Consider the following 18,487-nt stretch of genomic DNA (forward strand, 5'->3'; position numbering starts at 1 on the left):
GCGGCCAATCGCACCAGCCCGCGGGGCCCCCCAAAGTGCGGGGCCTGGAGCGGTTGCCCCAATTTGCCCTATCCAAGGGATGGCTCTGATCGGGGAGGTGGCGAAGGAAGACAGGAGCACAATTCTTGCTCGCTACAACACAGTGGCATCTTCTTGGGCACGTTTGTGACCTGGGACCAGCAGAGGGCACTGCATTACCAAGTTATGAGAGGTACAGAGGAAAAGCTCCTGGCAGCCAGACAGCTTCTAACAGGGAGAGAAAATGAGCCAAGTCAGAGTAAGAACTGGACTCTGAGAAGTCAGAAACATAGATTAGGGTCACAAATTACATCAGCAGTGCAGAGGGCTCCAAGCTGATGAACCTGGGAACATCACGTAAGCCAAGCCCCAATCTGTAGGCACATCTCAGAACCATTCCTGAGTCAAGAAGAATACCTGCAGATGCCACAATTGCTGGGCACATCTCAACAGGCTCTGGGTCTAAAGTCTATTCCAGCCCTGCTAGTGAATGTGCTTTCCACGTGTAAGGCCCTCCGCAGTCCTACCTCCTTCAGATATATGTCAGTGCTGGGCTGTCCAACGTGAGAAATGTCCCATTAGCCTCCCTACTCCATCCCCACCTCAACAACCCCACCAAATCATCTGACCCTTGTTTCTAGCAGGAAAGCCATTCTGACAAAGGATGGGGCAATCTCAAAGCAGAAGGTTGACAATTTCCATTCTGTAGCCCCCAAATATCCAACAGATTTTCATGGAGAAGAAAATCAAGTCAGGAGACATGAAAGAAACACCAGGTCTCAACCTCAGAATGGCTTCCTTTCCCCATATTTATTTCCGGTTTAATCTGAATGGTCAGGAAACGGTCACAAGGGGGGAAAAAAAAAAATCTCATCTCTCACTTTCTCTCCATCTTCCAGTCTGCGGGATTTTAGGCATCAGGGTGTTTCCGAACTAAAAGAAACCCCACAGGGACTAAGCAAGTTGCTATACCCAAGGCCCTCACACTAGTGAATGAAAGGTTTCCACCTTCTCTCTGTACAGTCGATGGAATGAGTTTGCCAGTATGTGGAAAGGGTCTTCAACGTTCTCCATCTCCTTCTGTAAAGAGAGAAGAGAGGATGTGAAAAACAGATGGAGGAAGCATCTACTCTTAACTGCTTGATAAACCCCCCCCCACATTTATACTGGGAGTGGATTAAATGATAAAGGATTGTAACAGAGCCCCCAAAAGAGAATTCGCCCACTTCCACAGATGGAGAAGAGAGAAGACACTCACCACTGATGTCTCACAGTATTGCAGGCCATGGATCTCAGCCCACTCCTTTGCCCGTTTCTGCTCCACAACTCGTCGACCAATCAGGTCTGTTTTATTCCCCACTAAAACACCTACAAAAAATGTGAAACAAAGGAAAAGAAAAAAGAAATGCTGAATTGTTAACTACCAGAAAACCTGGTGGGTGAGTTAGAAAATAGGGGAGGAAAAAAATTGGATTGCTAGACTATGGCTGCTTAAAGAAGGTGCTAGAAAGGACAGCAAGGAAATCACCTGGAATATGCACAGAATATGTACTTCCCTGGTCTGTCTTACTAACAGACTGGGTGAGTTGGAGGAAGCCATGCTTGGCTTGGATTTAAGATAATTCTTTATGCCACATCTCAATGGGAAGAGACGCTGCCACAAAACATGTGAATGGGTGCGAAGAATCTCACCATCCCCTACCTGGAAGGTGCATTCCAAGTGTTTGTGCCCTCAGCTTCTCCAGCCACTTGGCACAGTTGTTGAAAGACTGTTCATTGGTGACATCATACACAATACACAGGGCATTGGGCTGCTCCCACTGTACATCAAGAGGGAGATATTGTCAGCTCTAATGAAACTGATGTGGCCAATCGTCAATACATCCCCAGAGAAGAAGTATCTGTACGGAAATACATTCCAGGACAAAAATAAAAGGAGTCTGATATAATGGGACCTTATGCTCAATTAGCTGACCCTATGCATAAAAATTAGATGATACAATGGAAAGGTCTCTAATGTAGGGGGGACAGGGACACACTTGCTGAGTATGAAAAGTCAAGGGCAGTTCTATGTCCCATCAGAAGGCAGAGTCTCTGTGGAACAGAAAGATCAGGCTGAAGGCAAAAATCTGATACACTAGAATTGGCAAAATGGAAGTTCCTCTAAAAACGCCCATAAAAAACCAAACACATCTACACAGTTCTCTCAGTTTAGTATTGCCATTTCTTTTTAAGAGCCAAAGGAGCTTCCTCTGGGATCCCACCTCCCTTCCTTTGGAACAGATTCCCTACAGTATTGTTCCAAGTTTCAGAAAGTAAAGGAACAGGGGTCATAGGTAACCAAGAGGAGTTTCTCCCACTTCCACTCAGGCCAAGGCTTGCTACATCTGCCAGACGGGGTACTTCAGATCCTTTTCACAGCAAAAGCACCTCTTTAGGAACAAGAAGACTATTACATGATACTTGCCAGTTTCTCCATCATCTCAGAAAATAGTTCTTTGCCTGCTGAGTCAAAAAGGAAGAGTTCCTGAAAGCAGAAAGAAGGTTTTTGCATGGAAGACTATGAAAAGGATCTGGGGGTTATAGTGGATCACAAACAGAATATGAGTGAGCAGTGTGATGCAGATGAAAAAAAAAGGCTAATATCACTCTGGGGTGTATTAACAGGAATACTGTTTGTAAGACATAGGAAGTAGCTATCCCACTCTACTTGGTACAGTGAGGCCTCAGCTGGAGTATTGTGTCCAGAGAAGAGCAACAAAGATAACAACTGGTTTAGAAAACCTGACTATGAAGAAAAGTTAAAGAAACTGGGCATGTTTAGTCTTGAGAAAAGAAGACTGAGGGAGGACCTGTTAACGGTCTTCCAATATATTAACGGCTGTTATAAAGCGGATGGTGATCAATTGTTCTCCATGTCCACTGAACGTAGGACAAGAAGCAATGGGCTTAATCTGCAGCAAAGGAGATTTAGGTTAGCTATTAAGAAAAACTTGCTTACCTACCCTTGTAGTTAGAAGTAGAACAAGCTTCCAAAGGAGGCTGTAGAATCCTCATCATTGGAGGTTTTTAAGAACAGATTGGACCAACGCCTGTCAGGGATGGTCTAGACTCTAGATTAATGTGGTCCTGCCACAGCACAGAGAATTAACTGGATGACCTCTTGAGGTCCCTTCCAGTCCTACATTTCTATGATTCTATGTGTGGAAAGGTTTGGGAGGTATACACTAGAAGCTGTCACACTTGCTTCTTGTACAACCACAGCAACATAGCCTCATGCCTCAGTGGCTAAGCTCACAGCCTCCACAGTGCACCTAGCCCAGAGGGCAAGTGCAAAGCAGTAGCTGGATTTCCTGCATAAACAGTGAAAAGGTCTACTCCGCAGTGCACCAGGCCTGGTCTCCACTCCGAGCACCAACTAGATCTGTAGCAGTCTGGATAGGGCCCAGTCTCTGCTGTTATAGGGAATTGGAATTATACCTGGGTATCCTACATGGCAGTGCAGGGCCCTAACTGGATTGGTGACAGCTTCAGTTTAAGAAGTCATGTTGCAGTTCAATATGTAAACATGTATGTTTTAAAAATAAGTTATCACTAGAAAAGTCAGCTATTGTGCATAATTATTTTAATTCCTTATGTGAGCACATGTTCAGTGTATCAGGTTTCCAACTAAACCTCTGGTGAGTCCATCCAAGAGAATGAGACATATCAGACATCCACGTAATAGATGGACTTTGTGCTCTAAAGAGCTCCTTCTGTCCCTGTTTGTGACACAGTAGGGCTCACCACACTATCACTTGTCTCTGGAACAGATACAGTCTTCACCAACAGTTCCACGCCCGTTGTCTGTCAAGAGAACCAGGAAAACATTGATCAGCAGGGATTGTAGAGGCCTGTCCACTTACACACTATGTTCTAGGGTGCAGCAATCACCTTAGATCACCAGAATACCATCAAACTGAGACTGTGGAGAACCAACTTCACAATAACACTTCCTAAAGTCCTAATGCCAAACTTTCTTACGTGTTGTATGCAGTATTTTTGTAGTTGTGTTGGTCCCAGATATTAGACAGACAGACAGGGTGGGTGAGGTAATATCTTCTATTGCACCAACTTCTGGTGGTGAGACAAACAAAGTCTTGAGCTTATACAGAGCTCTTCTTCAGGACCTTGTCTCTCTAAACTTTCTTACAATCAAAGATACTGTTAACCCCTAGAGACTTGCTCACATGGGGAAAGGCGATGGAGAAGAACTAGCCTCTGGAGATTTGCTCACATACCAGGATATTAGTTGACAACTTCAGATCTAGAGCTGGATCAATACTCACTGGTTCCTCTCTGCTTGGCTGCACCAAAACATCCCCCTGAATCCTCTGCACTGACCATGTGATCCTTCACAGGTGCTTTGCTGCAGCTGGCACATAGGATTCTGGGGTCCTCTTTTTATGCCTCTTCCACTTTCTCTCCCTCTCCCCAAGACACTTTCCCTTTTTGCCTCTTCTATTTCTGTTCTCCAGTTTTCCTTTTGGTCTTTATTTCAATGTGTAATACGTGTGACAGGACTTATTTTTCATCCTGCTTCTGTACACCTATCACCATTAATATTTTTTATATGGAAGGACTGCAAACTGCATCCTCTTCCTCTTGGAATGGTTTCTTTAGATTTCAATAGCTTGGGGCCATTGAGCATATTTTTGTGTTTGTATAGTGAAGAGCATACATTCCACACTCAGATATTCTACTTGGAGTAAGACGCTTCCTCCTGCAGCAAACCATTTTCCCTTGGAGCTCCCTGAAAATAGGAAATTGTCTAAGACCTCACTAGCTTGTGAAAATTCTGATACAGAAGGAAACTATCGTAATTAGTTTACTCTGTGTTAAACTTTGAAGCCAACTCCCTAGGTATATGGAAATCTACTATGATGCTAGTCAGCTTCTCTTTACAATCTGGTGTCTAAGGCCTCGCCGCGGTCGAGTGTCTTCGCAGTGAGTTCGGAGTTCGGGAGTTCGAATCTCTCGCGTCTGATCTATACGACCGAACTCGAACGCGCGCTCGGTACTCCACACTGCACTCCACCACACTGTGGTGGTGACGGGGAGAGAGCGGGCGGAGATCGTTCCGGCGCGTCTGGGGCGGGTGGTAGTTCGAAAAGTAGGCTTTTCATTTCACGCTATTTTATTCCCGTAGCTTTTTGCACTCAATAATGAACCCCTTTAGTGTGGACCAGGTCTCAGTATTTTGAAAGAAAACTCTACTAGACATCCCCTTTAATGCATCAGTGTAAAGGTCTGTCAATAGCTAAAACCAGCCCTCAATAATTCATCCTGCTTGGAGTTTCCTATTCCTCATTCATGGAGTTTTAGAGAAATCACTCAATGGCAGACTGAGCCTGGTGTCCTCCCTCAATCCCTGTCCTGGATGTATCATCCCACAAAGCTTACCAGTGTGTAGTTTTTCTGGAAATGAGCTCCATCATTGCAGAACATCTGGGCCAGGGCACTCTTCCCTACTGCTGAGTCACCTGCATGACCAAAGCGCTTTGTTTAGTTTTGGATGGACAATCTCATTTCCCCTCCCCTCAATCCTGTTCCCACCAAATCCCCAAAAGAGCTTTTTGTTACCTTCATTTGCAATTGTACTCATACCAGTCACTACAGGCAAGAAAGCCAGAAAAATCAATAGGACAATTGTCCAAGGCCGGGTCTACACTGGGGTGCGTGTGGGGGGGGGGGGGCAGAAATCGATCTAAAATATGCAACTTCAGCTACGAGAATAGTGTAGCTGAAGTTGACGCATCTTAGATCGACTTAGAATCACTTACTTCGCGTCCTGGCGGCGCGGGATTGATGATCACCGCTCCCCCGTCGACTCTGCTTCCGCTTCTCGCCCTGGTGGAGTTCCAGAGTCAACAGGGAGCGCGTTTGGGGATCGATTTATCGTGTCTAGATGAGATGTGATACATCGATCCCCGATAGATCGATCACTACCTGCCGATCCAGCGGGTAGTGTAGACATACCTTAAGTGGTGAAATGACTGTTGCTATTGCATGGGCAGAGCTGGCTTTAGGTGTCTACAATATCCACGGCTGAGAGGTCCCTAAACATCAGGGCAGACTTGCCATTTGTTCTGAAATTCACAGGTCAGCCCTGTATCCTTTCTAGCATGGACAATTAAAGATTCCCAAACCTACTCAGGCATACCTCAATGTGAAGACAAAAAACTGTGGAATAGGAGGGGAGAAGGGACTGTGATAGACCTTCCTCTCTCAAGATTACATATCTTCCAAAATCCAAATGTGTTTGTGGGATGATCAGGTCATTCATGCTACTGGAGAATTGCAAGAGGGTGGCAGTGTTCTCCTATGAACCCTTCCACATTTAGCAGGTGTTGCCCCTGCTGGGAGATGCTAAGCAACTCCTGCTGCAGGTGGCTTGTTAGCTCCATCCTGGACATAAGGGAAGTGAGTGTCACTCTCTAGAGCAAAAAGGCCTGCTGATTCATACCCATAAAAGCCGGGTGCAAGGACAGTAGGGAGATGGCTTGTGCTGGTCCTATTTTGGGGATGCCAGGTACTGGTTTGGCCCCCAAGTGCAGGCTACCCCCCAGGGCTGCCCTAATTTAGGCTCCTGCTGCAATAGTTCCTATAGGCCATAGCAGTAGCACAGAATTGCTGGATTTTAAGAATGCACAGGCTACTCCCTGGAATACTCTCTACAACAGGACCTCCTGTGAAGCTGGCATAGAGCTGTCCTGATGTTCCCACAGGATATACTCATACTTTCCACCTCCTTTGTGCTGGCCTACCCAAGGCAAAGGGTCTAAAGGTCTAGGATGAACAGTTCATACAGAGGGATTCTAAGAAGCAACCATGCCTGGAATTAATATTTTGTGTTGAGTTACTTTGTTAATAAAGCCAAATCCAGGAAGGGGGTAAGTTTTGACCTTACCATAGTGTGTACACACTATGTTTTGAGGCAGAGTGGGAAAACTATATCTGGAGCAGTAGAGTATTCTGGGTAGTGACACTTACTCACAGAATCATAGGGCAAATTTAACCCTGCAGTAAATATATTTAATACTAGTAGCTGAAAGCCTATGCTACTGCATGGGTATACTTCGTAGTCATGTGTGTAAAAAAGCTGAAAATGGAGCTCTTGTTTCATGAGCTCTGTTGCAATGAGCAAGTGTGCTATTTGTACATGTTCCTAAAGTTTGTGCTCACGCCTGCTCCACCTCCTCGTTACCCCAAGTAGCTGTTATTCCCATCTTCTCTGATTAGCTGTCACATTCGGACTGCCACAGAATCTTTGGACTTCAACTTTCCATCCTAGTTTTCACAGGGACCAGTGCTGACTGAACCTGGTGATATTCTGAACAAGAGCTCTCAACCATGCTTGCAGCCGTTTCCTTTGCTTCACACTGAAGTCTAGAATGTCTGCTGAGTCAGAGTCACAATCTTGAAATCCTATTACTGTATATAGATAGCTGTGCCTGCTTATACTAGGGCTGAATTGGGCCCACAAATTAAGATGGAAATGCCCTGTTAGGTCATGGAGTTCACTTCACAACAACTTCTTAAGAAGGCAGTACATGAACCAATACAGTTTGGGAACTGCTGATCTAGTTCAACCTTGACCAATTCAGGATTGTTCCCTACAGTATGTTCTCTAGTGCTTTGACGGTCTATTGCAGGCCTGCACAACATACATGCGGCCTGCGGAGCCTCACTGTGCGGCCCGCGAGGGGATTCTAAATCCCCCGCACACGGAGCTCTGCGGGCAGCCCAAAGCCCTTTGAATTCCGGCTGCGCCAGGAAGCAAAGAGCTGTGGGCTGCCGGCAACCGCGGGGAGCCCTTTGAATCTCAGCCGCGGCTGGGAGTCAGAGGGCTTTGGGATGCCGGCAGTGGTGAGGAGCCCTGAGCCCTTTAAATCCCAGCTGCGGCCGGGAATCAAAAGGGTCTGGGCTGCCGGCACCGGCGGGGAGCCCAGAGGCCTTTAAATCCCAGCTGTGGCTGGGAATCAAAAGGCTCTGGGCTGCCCGCAGCCGCGGGGAGCCCAGAGCCCTTTAAATCCCAGCCGCGGCGGGGAATCAAAAGGCTCTGGGTTGCCCGCAGCGGCGGGGAGCCCAGAGCCCTTTAAATCTCAGCCGGAGCTGGGAGTCAGAGGGCTCTGGGCTGCCCGCAGAGATTCCCAGCCGCGGCCAGGATTTAAAGGGCTCAGGGCTCCCCGCGGCTGCCGGCAGCCCAGAGCCCTTTGAATCCCGGAACGTGGCCGCTGTTTGCCCCCTCCCCAGACCTCTGCCCCAACTGCCCCCCAGGACCCCACCCCCTATCTAAATGCTGCTGCTCCTTGTCCCGATTGCTCCCTCCCAAGACCCCTGCTCCAACTGCCCCTTGGGACCCCAGCCCCTATCTAAGCCTCCCTTCTCCTTGTCCCCAACTGCCCCCTCCTGAGACCCTCCAACTTTCCCCAGGACCCCACCCCTACCGGTCCCCTGATAAACCCCTGGTACTCCCATGCATATCCTACTGCTTCCTGTCCACTGACTGCCCCCCTGAACCTCTGCCCCATCCAACCACCCCTGCTCCCTGTCCCTTGACTGTCCCCTGGAACTCCCTACCCCTTCTCCAACCCCCTTACCGTGCCACTCAGACCAGCGTGTCTGGCTCCATGCAGCTCCAGACACATTGCTGCCATGCTCCCCCGTGGAGCCCACAGCCCCCCCTCCCCCCAGCACCTGCCTTCCAGATTTGAACACCTCAAAATTCAGGAGTGCTCAAGCTCAGTTTGGGCAGCTGTTACTTCATTTCTCCCAAATCAAATATACTGATCCATTGTAACTTGCTGTAGAAAAAGCAGGATAAAATTGAGCAAGAAATGCTTATTAGCACTGGAATTGCTATTTTCAACAGCCATTGCCTTTTTGTTTGTTTAAGGAAGACAGTGATATTGCACTGGCAAATTCCCCATAGAAAGAAAGAGTGGAACAAAAGAATAATAAAGGCACCTCAACTTTTCCTCATTTATGGAGGACAGTCTTATAATATGCATCCAGATATCCTCCAATCACACAAGCTGAAAATTGTTCCACTTTACTGCAGCTCTGTAACCATATGGGAACCAATCCTGTCTGTGTTTTGTGCACATCCAAAATTCCTGCTGAATGACCTGCCCTGGGAGCGTTACCAGTGACCCAGGGCTGGGGAGGCAGGAGGTATGTGTGTGTGGGGGAGCCCAGGGCTGGGGCAGCAGCAGGGTGGAGGGAGGGCACTGGTGGGGAGGAAAGGGGGAAGCCCAGCGCTGGGGCGGCAGGGGGTGTGGGTCAGTGGGGGGAGAGCCCAGGACTGGGGCAGCAGGAGGGTACAGGGGGGAGCCCAGGGCTGGGACGGGGGGCAGCCAAGTGTTTTTTTGCTTGGGGCAGCAAAACACCTAGAGCCGACCCTGCCGGGTTCCCCCAGCCGCCGGAGCCCCGAGCCCTTTAATTTGACCCTGAGGGCTCCCAGCCACCTCTTCAGCTGGGAGCCCCCGGTTGATTTAAAATAAAGTATCACCTCCCACCCCCAACCTTCCTTTTTGGCCCACAGCTGTTTTGGTGGGGCGGTGCTGGGGAAGGAGGGTTTGTTTCTGGCCCTGGGGCGGGGTGTTTCTGCAGGGCTGGGAGGTTTCGGCCCTTGGCTGTTTTCTTTGGAGGAATGTGGCCCTCCCGGCTTTACAAGTTGTGTGGGCCTGGTCTATTGTTTCCCTGGGGAGGCTACTGCATAGTTTAATAGACCATTACCCCCATGTTTCATGACATGATGCTTCTTCACACCCTGTCCCAAACTGCAGAAAGTTCTTTTGTTTCCACCTCTCAGTGCAAATTCTTATCTAATTTGGTGTCTTATTTCAGACTGATTGCCCCATTAGTGAGACAAGGTAGGTGAGATAATAGCTTTTATTGTACCAGCTTCTGATGGTGAGAGACAAGCTTTCCAGCTTACACAGAAGTCTTCTTCAGGACCTGAAGAAGAGCTCTGTATATGCGCCAAAGCTTATCTCTTTCACCTGGGCTCAGCTGACACAATTCTTAGGAAAAATTAAGCCTGAATTTAATGCAACTGGAAAAGTAAACTATGTACATTGATTTGTTGCTCTGCCCTTTGAGTACTAATTCTATTTCATGTATTGAAACAGGATTATAGGATCGTTTAGCAGCAGTGTTGGGAAAATAAATTGTTTTGTGAGGGTACAAAAGGAACAGAAGCTGGTCCAATAAGATATTACCTCACTCATCTTGTCTCGCTAATATCCTGAGACCAACAACAACACTGCATGCCCGCCACAGGCTGGCCCTGGCAGAAGTCACCAGAGTCGGAGACCTCCTGGACTACAACCGGGGAGACTGGCTGGATCCCCTGATGCTCGCTCAGCACATGGGGCCCTCCAGGCCTCATACTCTCCAGCGCATACTTCAGGAGGTGACGGCTGCTTTGCTGCCTGCTGCTCGGGCCTTCCTCGACCGGGTCCTGTGAGAGGGCATGCCCCGCCCCGCCCACCCTCCACCCCAGGCCCTTAGGATCTTTTTATCAGGCTTCTGCCCCTTTACCATGAGCTGGCTGCATGGACTTGCAACCGGTTTGTTTCCAGACCACGCCAAGGAAACATTTATACATGTTCATGCTCCACACCCTTCATTTCCTCACCCTTATGTCCCACCCCGACACAAAGTGGCAGGACCTCCTGCCACCTTTCAAGGGTGAGGCACCCCGGTGGGCCAGCCTATACTCTACCCTGGTCCCAAGGCCTGCTGGGGATATCAGTTGGCGGCTCCTTCACGGGGCCGTGAGCACGGGTGTGTATTTGGCGCAGTTTACCCCTGTCCTGGACATCTGCCCCTTCTGCGGTGTGAGGAAGACCCTGGCGCATGTTTACTTGGAGTGTACCAGGTTGCAGCCCCTATTCCGACTCCTCATAAATATTTTGTTACATTTCTGGCTGCACTTTTCCCCTCACCTCCTTATCTATGCACTCCCCATCCGTGGCCCCACAAAGCCACAGGACCTCCTGGTCAACCTCCTCCTGACCCTGGCTAAAAAGGCCATCTATAAAACCAGGGAGAGGAGGTTGGCCAATGGAGACTGCTGTGACTGTGGGGCCTATTTCCGATCCTCTGTCCGTTCACGCATCCAGGCAGAGTTCCTCCGGGCGGCGTCCACTGGCTCCACTGACGCCTTTGAGGAGTGGTGGGCGCTGTCCGGGGTTCTCTGCTTAGTGTTCTTGTCAGGTTACCTTTGTTTGACTCTTTGACCACACTTCTGTCCCTGTTATTTCATTATTTTCCCCTGGAATCACTTGGTTTCCAGGTCCTGTGGATCCTCCCCTTAGGCTGGGGGGAGGTCCTTTAGCAGTGGGTGGGCTCTGCCTGCCCACTTCCTGGATCCCAGTAGGATCAGTGACATTCTTCTCTTCCTTTGCTCCATTCTTTCCCCTCACTCCAATCCATCATTATATTTTTTTATTACAGTAATTTAACATTCCCTGCCTTTTTCCATTAGTTTGGTCCTGTCTTCCCACCATTGCTCCCTGTGCTATTCCTAATGTTACTAATTCCACTGCCCTCCAGTACCTTCCCTATTGCTCTAAAATAATAATAATAAAAAATAATAAATCAAATACTGTTTACCACCTTATTTAAATACACTCCCTTCACCCTGTCTAACTACCGCCCTATCCTTAACCTTCCTCTTTTCTCAGCAATTAGCTCACAACAATATTCTTGACTGTAAATCTTCCCAGGAAATAAAGGAATCATTGTACATCGTATAGTTAACAATGAACACTCTTTTTCTCTTCTTCTTCTCCTTGACCTCTGTGCAACTCTCAGCAATGTGAGCCACTCTCTCCTCCGGATGAGTAGGTACATGTGAGTTTTTTGTTCCCTCCTCTGATGTTTATGATCCCACCTAATTGTGTTCTTTCTCCCCCTTTAATTTGTTGTGGCTCCTCTTCTGTGTTAAGACCCTTCCCCTTTGGAGTTTCCTGGAGCCAGCAGGGAAGTAAGACTCTTTCATTTTACCTAGCTCCTCTCATAATGGTATAAATTGGGGGATTATGGGGCGGGGTGTTGCCCCTCCCCCCCAAACTGCAAGCATCAGCAGGCATGGAATTTGCTCCCCATACACAACCTTGTTGGGCTGGCTAGAGCTGCCCCCCCAAATAGAAGTGAAACAACACCTATGCCTTTCAGTCATCTTATCTCTACATTTGATGTCTTGCTTCTATTATGCTTCATAGTATTCAACTGTACATACATCTTAACATTCCACAGCCTGTCATGGCCAAACAAACTTGCAGCTTCACCTCAGCTTCTTTCAGGTTAACTTGTGCTTCTCTTGAGCAAGAGCAGCCTCCTCGGACACATTTGCCTTTCTTTTACGTTCAACTTGACTAATACCATACTTTTTTTCTTGTTTGAAATCATGGAATCATCCTTATTCCCAACATAATTTTTATTTTCAGCAATAATGGGAATGCTCCTGCTTATTTCATGAAGCTGGTCTTGGCTCCCTGCTCCGCTTCTCTTGCCCTTCCTGTCACATCATCTTTCCATTGTTGCGAAGAGAGCTTTCTCTTTGATCCCGCATCTTTCCCCCCGCCCCCCCACACTGGCTCTCCATCATATTTCATCTGAAAACATCCTCATCCTCATCCGTACCTCTTAGTTCGTTACCCACTGCTTTTTATAGACTGTAGTTAAATACAGTTGTTACTGAAGTACAGTTGGTATGAAGGCTGCTGTACAAAATGAAGCAGTGTTGTTGAGGCACTCTGATCTAGTGTACAAGGCACTGGACAGGGAGTCAGGAAACCTGGGATCTGTTCACTGCTCTACTAGTGACCTGGCATGTGACCTTGGGCAAATCACTTCCCCTCTCTGCACCCCATTTACCTTATGCCTTGTCTATTTAGACAGCAAGTTGTTTGGGCCAGGGACTATCTCCATTTGCATGCATGGCACCTAGTGCAATGCAGCCCTGATCTCACCTAATGGGCACTTGGGCTGCTACCATAACATAAATAACAGCTAACACCAACAACATGGCGAAAGATCAGTGTAGGCTTGGCAAGACGGTCAATTGACTGGTCAAATAACATCAACTCACTGGTCCGCTGACCAGCTAGTATTTGGCCGCTGTCAACTACTGCAGCAGGAGGTGGTGGTCTATCTTTTTTATTTGAGTGCTTGGGCAATTTTTTCCTTGCATTGTTATTTTAACTCTGAACTCAGCTGAGTAACTTCATTTTTGTGAGTAGGTCTGTATGTAGGGCTCCTGGAGATCGCGGAGTCTTGCTGTCTTTCATTACCGTTCTCATAAATCAGTGTTTTAAAACATTGGACCATTTTGGCCATTACTCGACCCAAAATAATGGGTCAGCTGAGGGGTTAGGTGGAATGGCCAACCCCAGATGGACTCCAGCCATGCTTAATTTGTAATGAAAGAGGTGTTGTGGCTCAAGCAATTATTTTACATTTATGACTGATGTAGCAAACCCAGCGGTGCCGGGGCTCAATCCCAGCACAAATTAAGCACTGGACTACAGATGACAAGCTCACCTGTCAGGATGCACTTTGCAGCTAGTTTCACCATGCTCCGTGCTGCCACAAGGGGAACAGGGGACCGTTCCCGGGGGGTCACAGCGATGATGACTTGAGCCCTGCCTCAGGTGAGGGACCCCAGGGTGTTGGAGCCTGTGGGGGAAAAGAGCCTTAAACAATCACCAAAGGACTGAGCAGGGGCGAGTCAGCAGGTGGGACTTGAAAGCCCCAGCTGGGGGGCCAGCGGCTCCTAATGGGGCAGGGGTGTGCAGAGGAGGGAAGGCAGGTCTTGAGGGGGCTGGCTCTGAGGGGAGTGGGGTGCAGAGTGGGAGGCAGGTCCCTGGTGGGTGCGGGGGGCAGGGTGGGCTCTGAAGGGGAAGGGGTTGGGGGCGGGATCCGAGGGAGCGGGGTGCAGGGGAGTGCAGAGGTGGAGGCAGGTCCCTGGGGGTGTGGGGAAGGGCGGGCTCAGAAGGGGTTGGGGTGGTGGGATCTGAGGGGAGTGGGGGCGGGGAAAGGGCAGGCTCTGACGGGGAAGGGGTTGGGGATCCGAGGAGGGGGTGCAGGGGAGTGCAGAGGGGGAGGCAGGTCCCTGGGGGTGCAGGGGAAGGTGGGCTTGGAAGGGGTTGGGAGGGGCGGGATCCGAGTGGAATGGGGTGCAGGGAGGAGGCAGGTCCCTAGGGGTGCAGGGGGGAAGGGCGGGCAGGCTGCGAGGGGAGCGGGGTGCCGGGGGGGTGCAGAGGTGGAGGCCGGTCACTGTCGGGTGCTGGGGGGAAGGGCGGGCTCTGAAGGGGTTGGGGGGGCGGGATCCGAGGGGAGAGGGGGGGGAGCGCGGCCCCACCGGTTATTCGAACTCGGGCAGCGCCGCAGGCTCCGCAGCCCTGTCCTCCCACCGGCGCTTGCCTAGCAACGCTCCCTCCTCGCTCAGCCACCGCCCTCCTTGGGGGCGGCCCCCTTCTGTGACACACGATTGGCTGGTGGTGCTGTCCATCCACCAGCCTCTCGGCCCCCTATTGACTCCTTTCCATTGGGCTCCACCTTTTGGGAACCGGGCGTCCCCGATACTCTGAGGCCATTGGTTCAGGAATATACTTGTCATTGGGTATGCGTCTGTCAATCAAAGTAAATGCCCCGCCCATTGCAAGGGAAAAGCGTCCTGAGGCAGGCGATGAAGTCATTAACGCTGCAGTTCTGGCTGTGTGCGCGTGCGCTCAGGTTGTTTCTACCCAGCAACTAATTACATTTACTGGACCCTCTTTTTGATTGGACAGACCACGGCGGCCCGTACTAACTAGGCGGAATTATTCTATAGGGAGGGTTAGGGAAAAGCGCGACACCCGGGAAGATACGGACTAGCAGTACTCGCCAAAATGAGGCGCAACTTCCTGGCAGCGTTCTGGGGGAAAAAACTACTTTAACTGCCTACGCCCTTCGGTACATAATGGGCTCTTCCACGCAGCTCGTTCCCTCAACGCCGGGTTAGCTGAGTTAATCGCACATGCGCACGAGTCTCTTCCCTCTAACTCGGTCCCCTCCGGCCTTTGTTCCTCGCGCCAGGGGCTGCGCGTGCTCTCCCAGGGTTCTTCAGCCGGCTGTCGGCCTCGTGTGGGAGTGCGGCCTCGCGGGGGCAGCCAGCCCCAGGGGGAAAGCGGAGAAGCGTGTGATTATATTGCTCACCCTGGCTAGCTTCCTGCCCGCCCACCCCTGCACCCTCCAGTTCATGCCCTCCCATCGCTTTCACTGCCTGCCTAGCCAGTCTGTCTCTGTTTGTTGTCAGCTGCCCTGGCTTCCACTCCGTCACTCACCTGCCTCCATCTCCTCCCACCCGTGTGGTGTTGCCCCTCACTGGCTTTGTGATGGTAAACATTTAAAAACCAGATGATGATCATGTAGCCATATGATAAGTCTCTTTCCATTCCACTGGTATTTCGTGAGGCTATTAAACACCAGCTATGAAAGTTATGTATTTTAAAATCAGCAGGTCTGCATAACTTGCATCCAAGAGTTTTAAAAACTGGCTGAGGAGCCCGCTTGACTGTTAATACTGATTTTCAATAAGTTTGGAAACACTGGGAAGTTCCAGAAGACTGGAAGGAAGCTAATGTTGTGCCAATATTTAAAAAAGATAAACAAGTTGTCCCAGGTTATGGAGAACTCCTTTAATGAAGCCAGGGAGGATCAGTAATGATGTCCATGAGATTTATTGATCATGTCTATAGTGCAGTAGAATCCACCCAGCATTCATTGAAGCCTTGTATTGTCAATGGTAGTTTAAGACCTATGTGGTCCCTATGATCCAAGCAGGTGCTCATGCTTGTGTTTGCTGTTTAGCTGTCCATAGTCTTCTCCTGAGTACAGCAGAGCACTAATAGAAGGCTGCAGAGCAGGAAGCAGTTATCTCCCTCTTTCTCTTCCTGAACATGTGGAGGAGAAAGAGAAAAGGAGCCGAAGGAAAAAAACAAGTGGGGGAAGAGAGGATTCCACATCCTCCCATTAGTCAACAAGGAGGCTGGTTGGATTGAGTCCCCATACAGCAGCTGGGGAGAAGTAGAGCCCACCTTTGCCCCCATTTCCTTCTTACTTTCTTTCTGTCTTTTCTCCACCTATTAGGCAGGTATGGGGAGTGGCAGGCCCCCTCTTGAAAAATGAAAGAGGGAAAGAACACCCCATCTAGCAGCTATAAGAGGCTCTGTTATCTGCAGTCATATAACCCCTCAGCTCCTGTTTTGACATCAGATAGGAAGACGTGAGTAACTAACGGAGTTGGGACTGGCGATAGTCATGTCAACAGATAGCCTGTGCTCTGCCTGTGGAGCAGGAGGTGGGCCACACTTTGTCAGGCAGGCTGCAGAAAACATGGATGATGGGACTGCAGGTGAGTAGGAGCAGTGGTAGTAAAGTAAGGTTTTTAATTCTGAAGACTGAGCCGAGGACATAGGTGGCCTAGTCTCAGAGATAAAGTGAAGTCTGTCTTGTGGACTGAGAGGAAGCTGGTATCATCCTAGGTATTCTTGTGAAGAAGAAGCGATCAGAGTGTGGTTGCAGGGAGTCTAATGGGGAGACAAGACTAAAGTAGGGTTCTGGGGACATTACTGAGTAGGAGGTGGAAGACTTAAGCGACCTGATTCTGGAGTGGATGGGAAAGATACAAGAGCCTAGTGTTCCTATGCAGATGCCTTAACCAGGGAAGTGGGAGACTCTTGATTTAAAACAAAATTGTTTTATTATATTTATTTATATTACAGCAGCACCCAATGACCGTAATCAGATCAGGGCCCCAACGTGCTGGGCACTGTACAAACATATAGTAAGAAGTGATCCTTGTCCCAAAGAGTTTAAGTTAAGCATGCACATAAATGTACGCATGTCCAAAATGACTTCAGCAATATCTGGATTACTTATACCTTTTTGACTCCAGTCAGTTTGGTCATAGGCCTGGGTATAGTACAGAAGCTGCATTGGTGATCTTGTTTAATGATCTCTTCTTGGTGATGGAGGAAGATCAAGTATCCCTGCTGTTTCTTTTAGATCTGTAGCTACGTTTGATGCCATTGGCCATGAGTATTTACTGATTCACGTGTAGGCATTTGAAGTGGTGTACATGGACTGACATAGGTTTTATTGATGCAGCTACATGAATAAATGGGCTAACTTTAGTGTGGCACTTTCCCTTTCTTTTTATTTGATCTCAAAGGCTGTATTAGTCAGCCGTTCATCAGCTCAGAGGGCTGCCTTGTGTACTTCTATGAGATTCCATTTTGTCACCCCTATAGTTTTGTCACAAACTATAGACAAGGCCGTTAGTAAGGAAGTACGAGTTACGATGCCTCAATATACTGATGATGCCTAGCTCCATATTTCTCTCTCCAAGTTCTAATCCTGCCTGAGCAGTAGGATTATTTACTCAGTATCTAATAGAGATTGAGGCATGGGTGAAACCTAGCTGGCTGAGAACTAGTGGAAAGAGAGATGATTATAGGGTCAGGCAAGCAGCCAGAGTATTAGTGGCAGTGATATCAGCACTTTTGATTGTCTTGACATGTATGCCATGTGTTTCTATGGTTTAAAAGTCGGATGGGTGGGTGGGATCCACAAAGGGAGTTAGGTGTCACCATGCTATGTGTTGTGGCACCTAATTTTGAGGCGCTTAGAAAATCCCAGGAGCAAAACTGCGATTCACAAAGCCTGAGTTAGGCACTTGGGCTCCCTCTGCAATGAATGGGGAAAGGCAGGTGCCTAGAGTGTGAGCCACAAAAGCCAGCACACTAGGTGGGGAGCAAGCCAATTGGAGATGCTGATGAGAAGGGTGCCCTGCCCGTCTCTCAAGGATAGATGCCGAAATCTGGGCTGCAGGGGGGTGCCTGTCTCTGCTTAGTGATCCACGAACAAGAAGAACCCGCTGCCTGGCATCAGGTGGCTTTGGCACCCAGGCTGTTTCTTGCAGAAATGAATTAGGTGCCTACCTTGCTCCCTGCAAAATGGCTGGAGGAGGAGCTGAGCGTATAACTTTTAGCCCACTCAGTCACCTGGGATGTGGGAAACCCAGGTTCAATTCCCTCTTCTCCTGCTAGAGGGAGAGAGCATTTGAACAGGGGTTTTCCACGAGTGTGGTCTAAGCGCTGAGCTATGGCATAGTCATGGGTGGTAGGTGAAGCTTCCCTTCGGGAGGCTAGCCCCCTGCCCTGCTTCTTCCGGCTGAGGCCATGCCTCTGCTCACTGCTGTCACCCACCCCTGTGGTGGGGGGGGGCTGAGAGGTTGTTCAGGGCCATGTGGGGGGAGGGGGGCGAGGCCTGGGACTGCAGTGGAGCTCTTGACCAGGACTCCAAGCCTGGAGCCCCACCCCCTTTTGTCCCCTTTGACCCATACCCTCGCCCCCACTCCACCTCTTTCCTC

General features: G+C 49.3%; 1 protein-coding gene across 3 annotated transcripts; it reads right to left on the minus strand.

Moving 5' to 3' along the window:
• Positions 1 to 809: 809 nt before the first annotated feature.
• Positions 810 to 15,082, minus strand: IFT27 (intraflagellar transport 27). 3 transcript variants are annotated; one of them, XM_039536684.1, is made up of 8 exons: positions 14,960 to 15,082; positions 13,615 to 13,749; positions 5,461 to 5,540; positions 3,805 to 3,864; positions 2,486 to 2,545; positions 1,721 to 1,838; positions 1,277 to 1,386; positions 810 to 1,098 (listed from the first exon to the last, which is right to left on the minus strand). In XM_039536684.1, exons 2-8 carry the CDS (start codon positions 13,646 to 13,648, stop codon positions 1,000 to 1,002), a joined length of 561 nt encoding a protein of 186 aa, XP_039392618.1. In that variant the 5' UTR covers positions 13,649 to 13,749; positions 14,960 to 15,082; the 3' UTR covers positions 810 to 999. The 3 variants fall into 3 exon arrangements, with proteins under 3 accessions (XP_039392618.1, XP_039392700.1, XP_039392530.1); XM_039536766.1 differs by lacking the exon at positions 14,960 to 15,082 and adding an exon at positions 14,497 to 14,677; XM_039536596.1 differs by lacking the exon at positions 14,960 to 15,082 and adding an exon at positions 14,435 to 14,677.
• Between the last annotated feature and the right edge of the window lie 3,405 nt (positions 15,083 to 18,487).

This window comes from Mauremys reevesii, linkage group 1, assembly GCF_016161935.1.
Source record: "Mauremys reevesii isolate NIE-2019 linkage group 1, ASM1616193v1, whole genome shotgun sequence".
NCBI classification, from domain to species: Eukaryota; Metazoa; Chordata; order Testudines; family Geoemydidae; genus Mauremys; species Mauremys reevesii.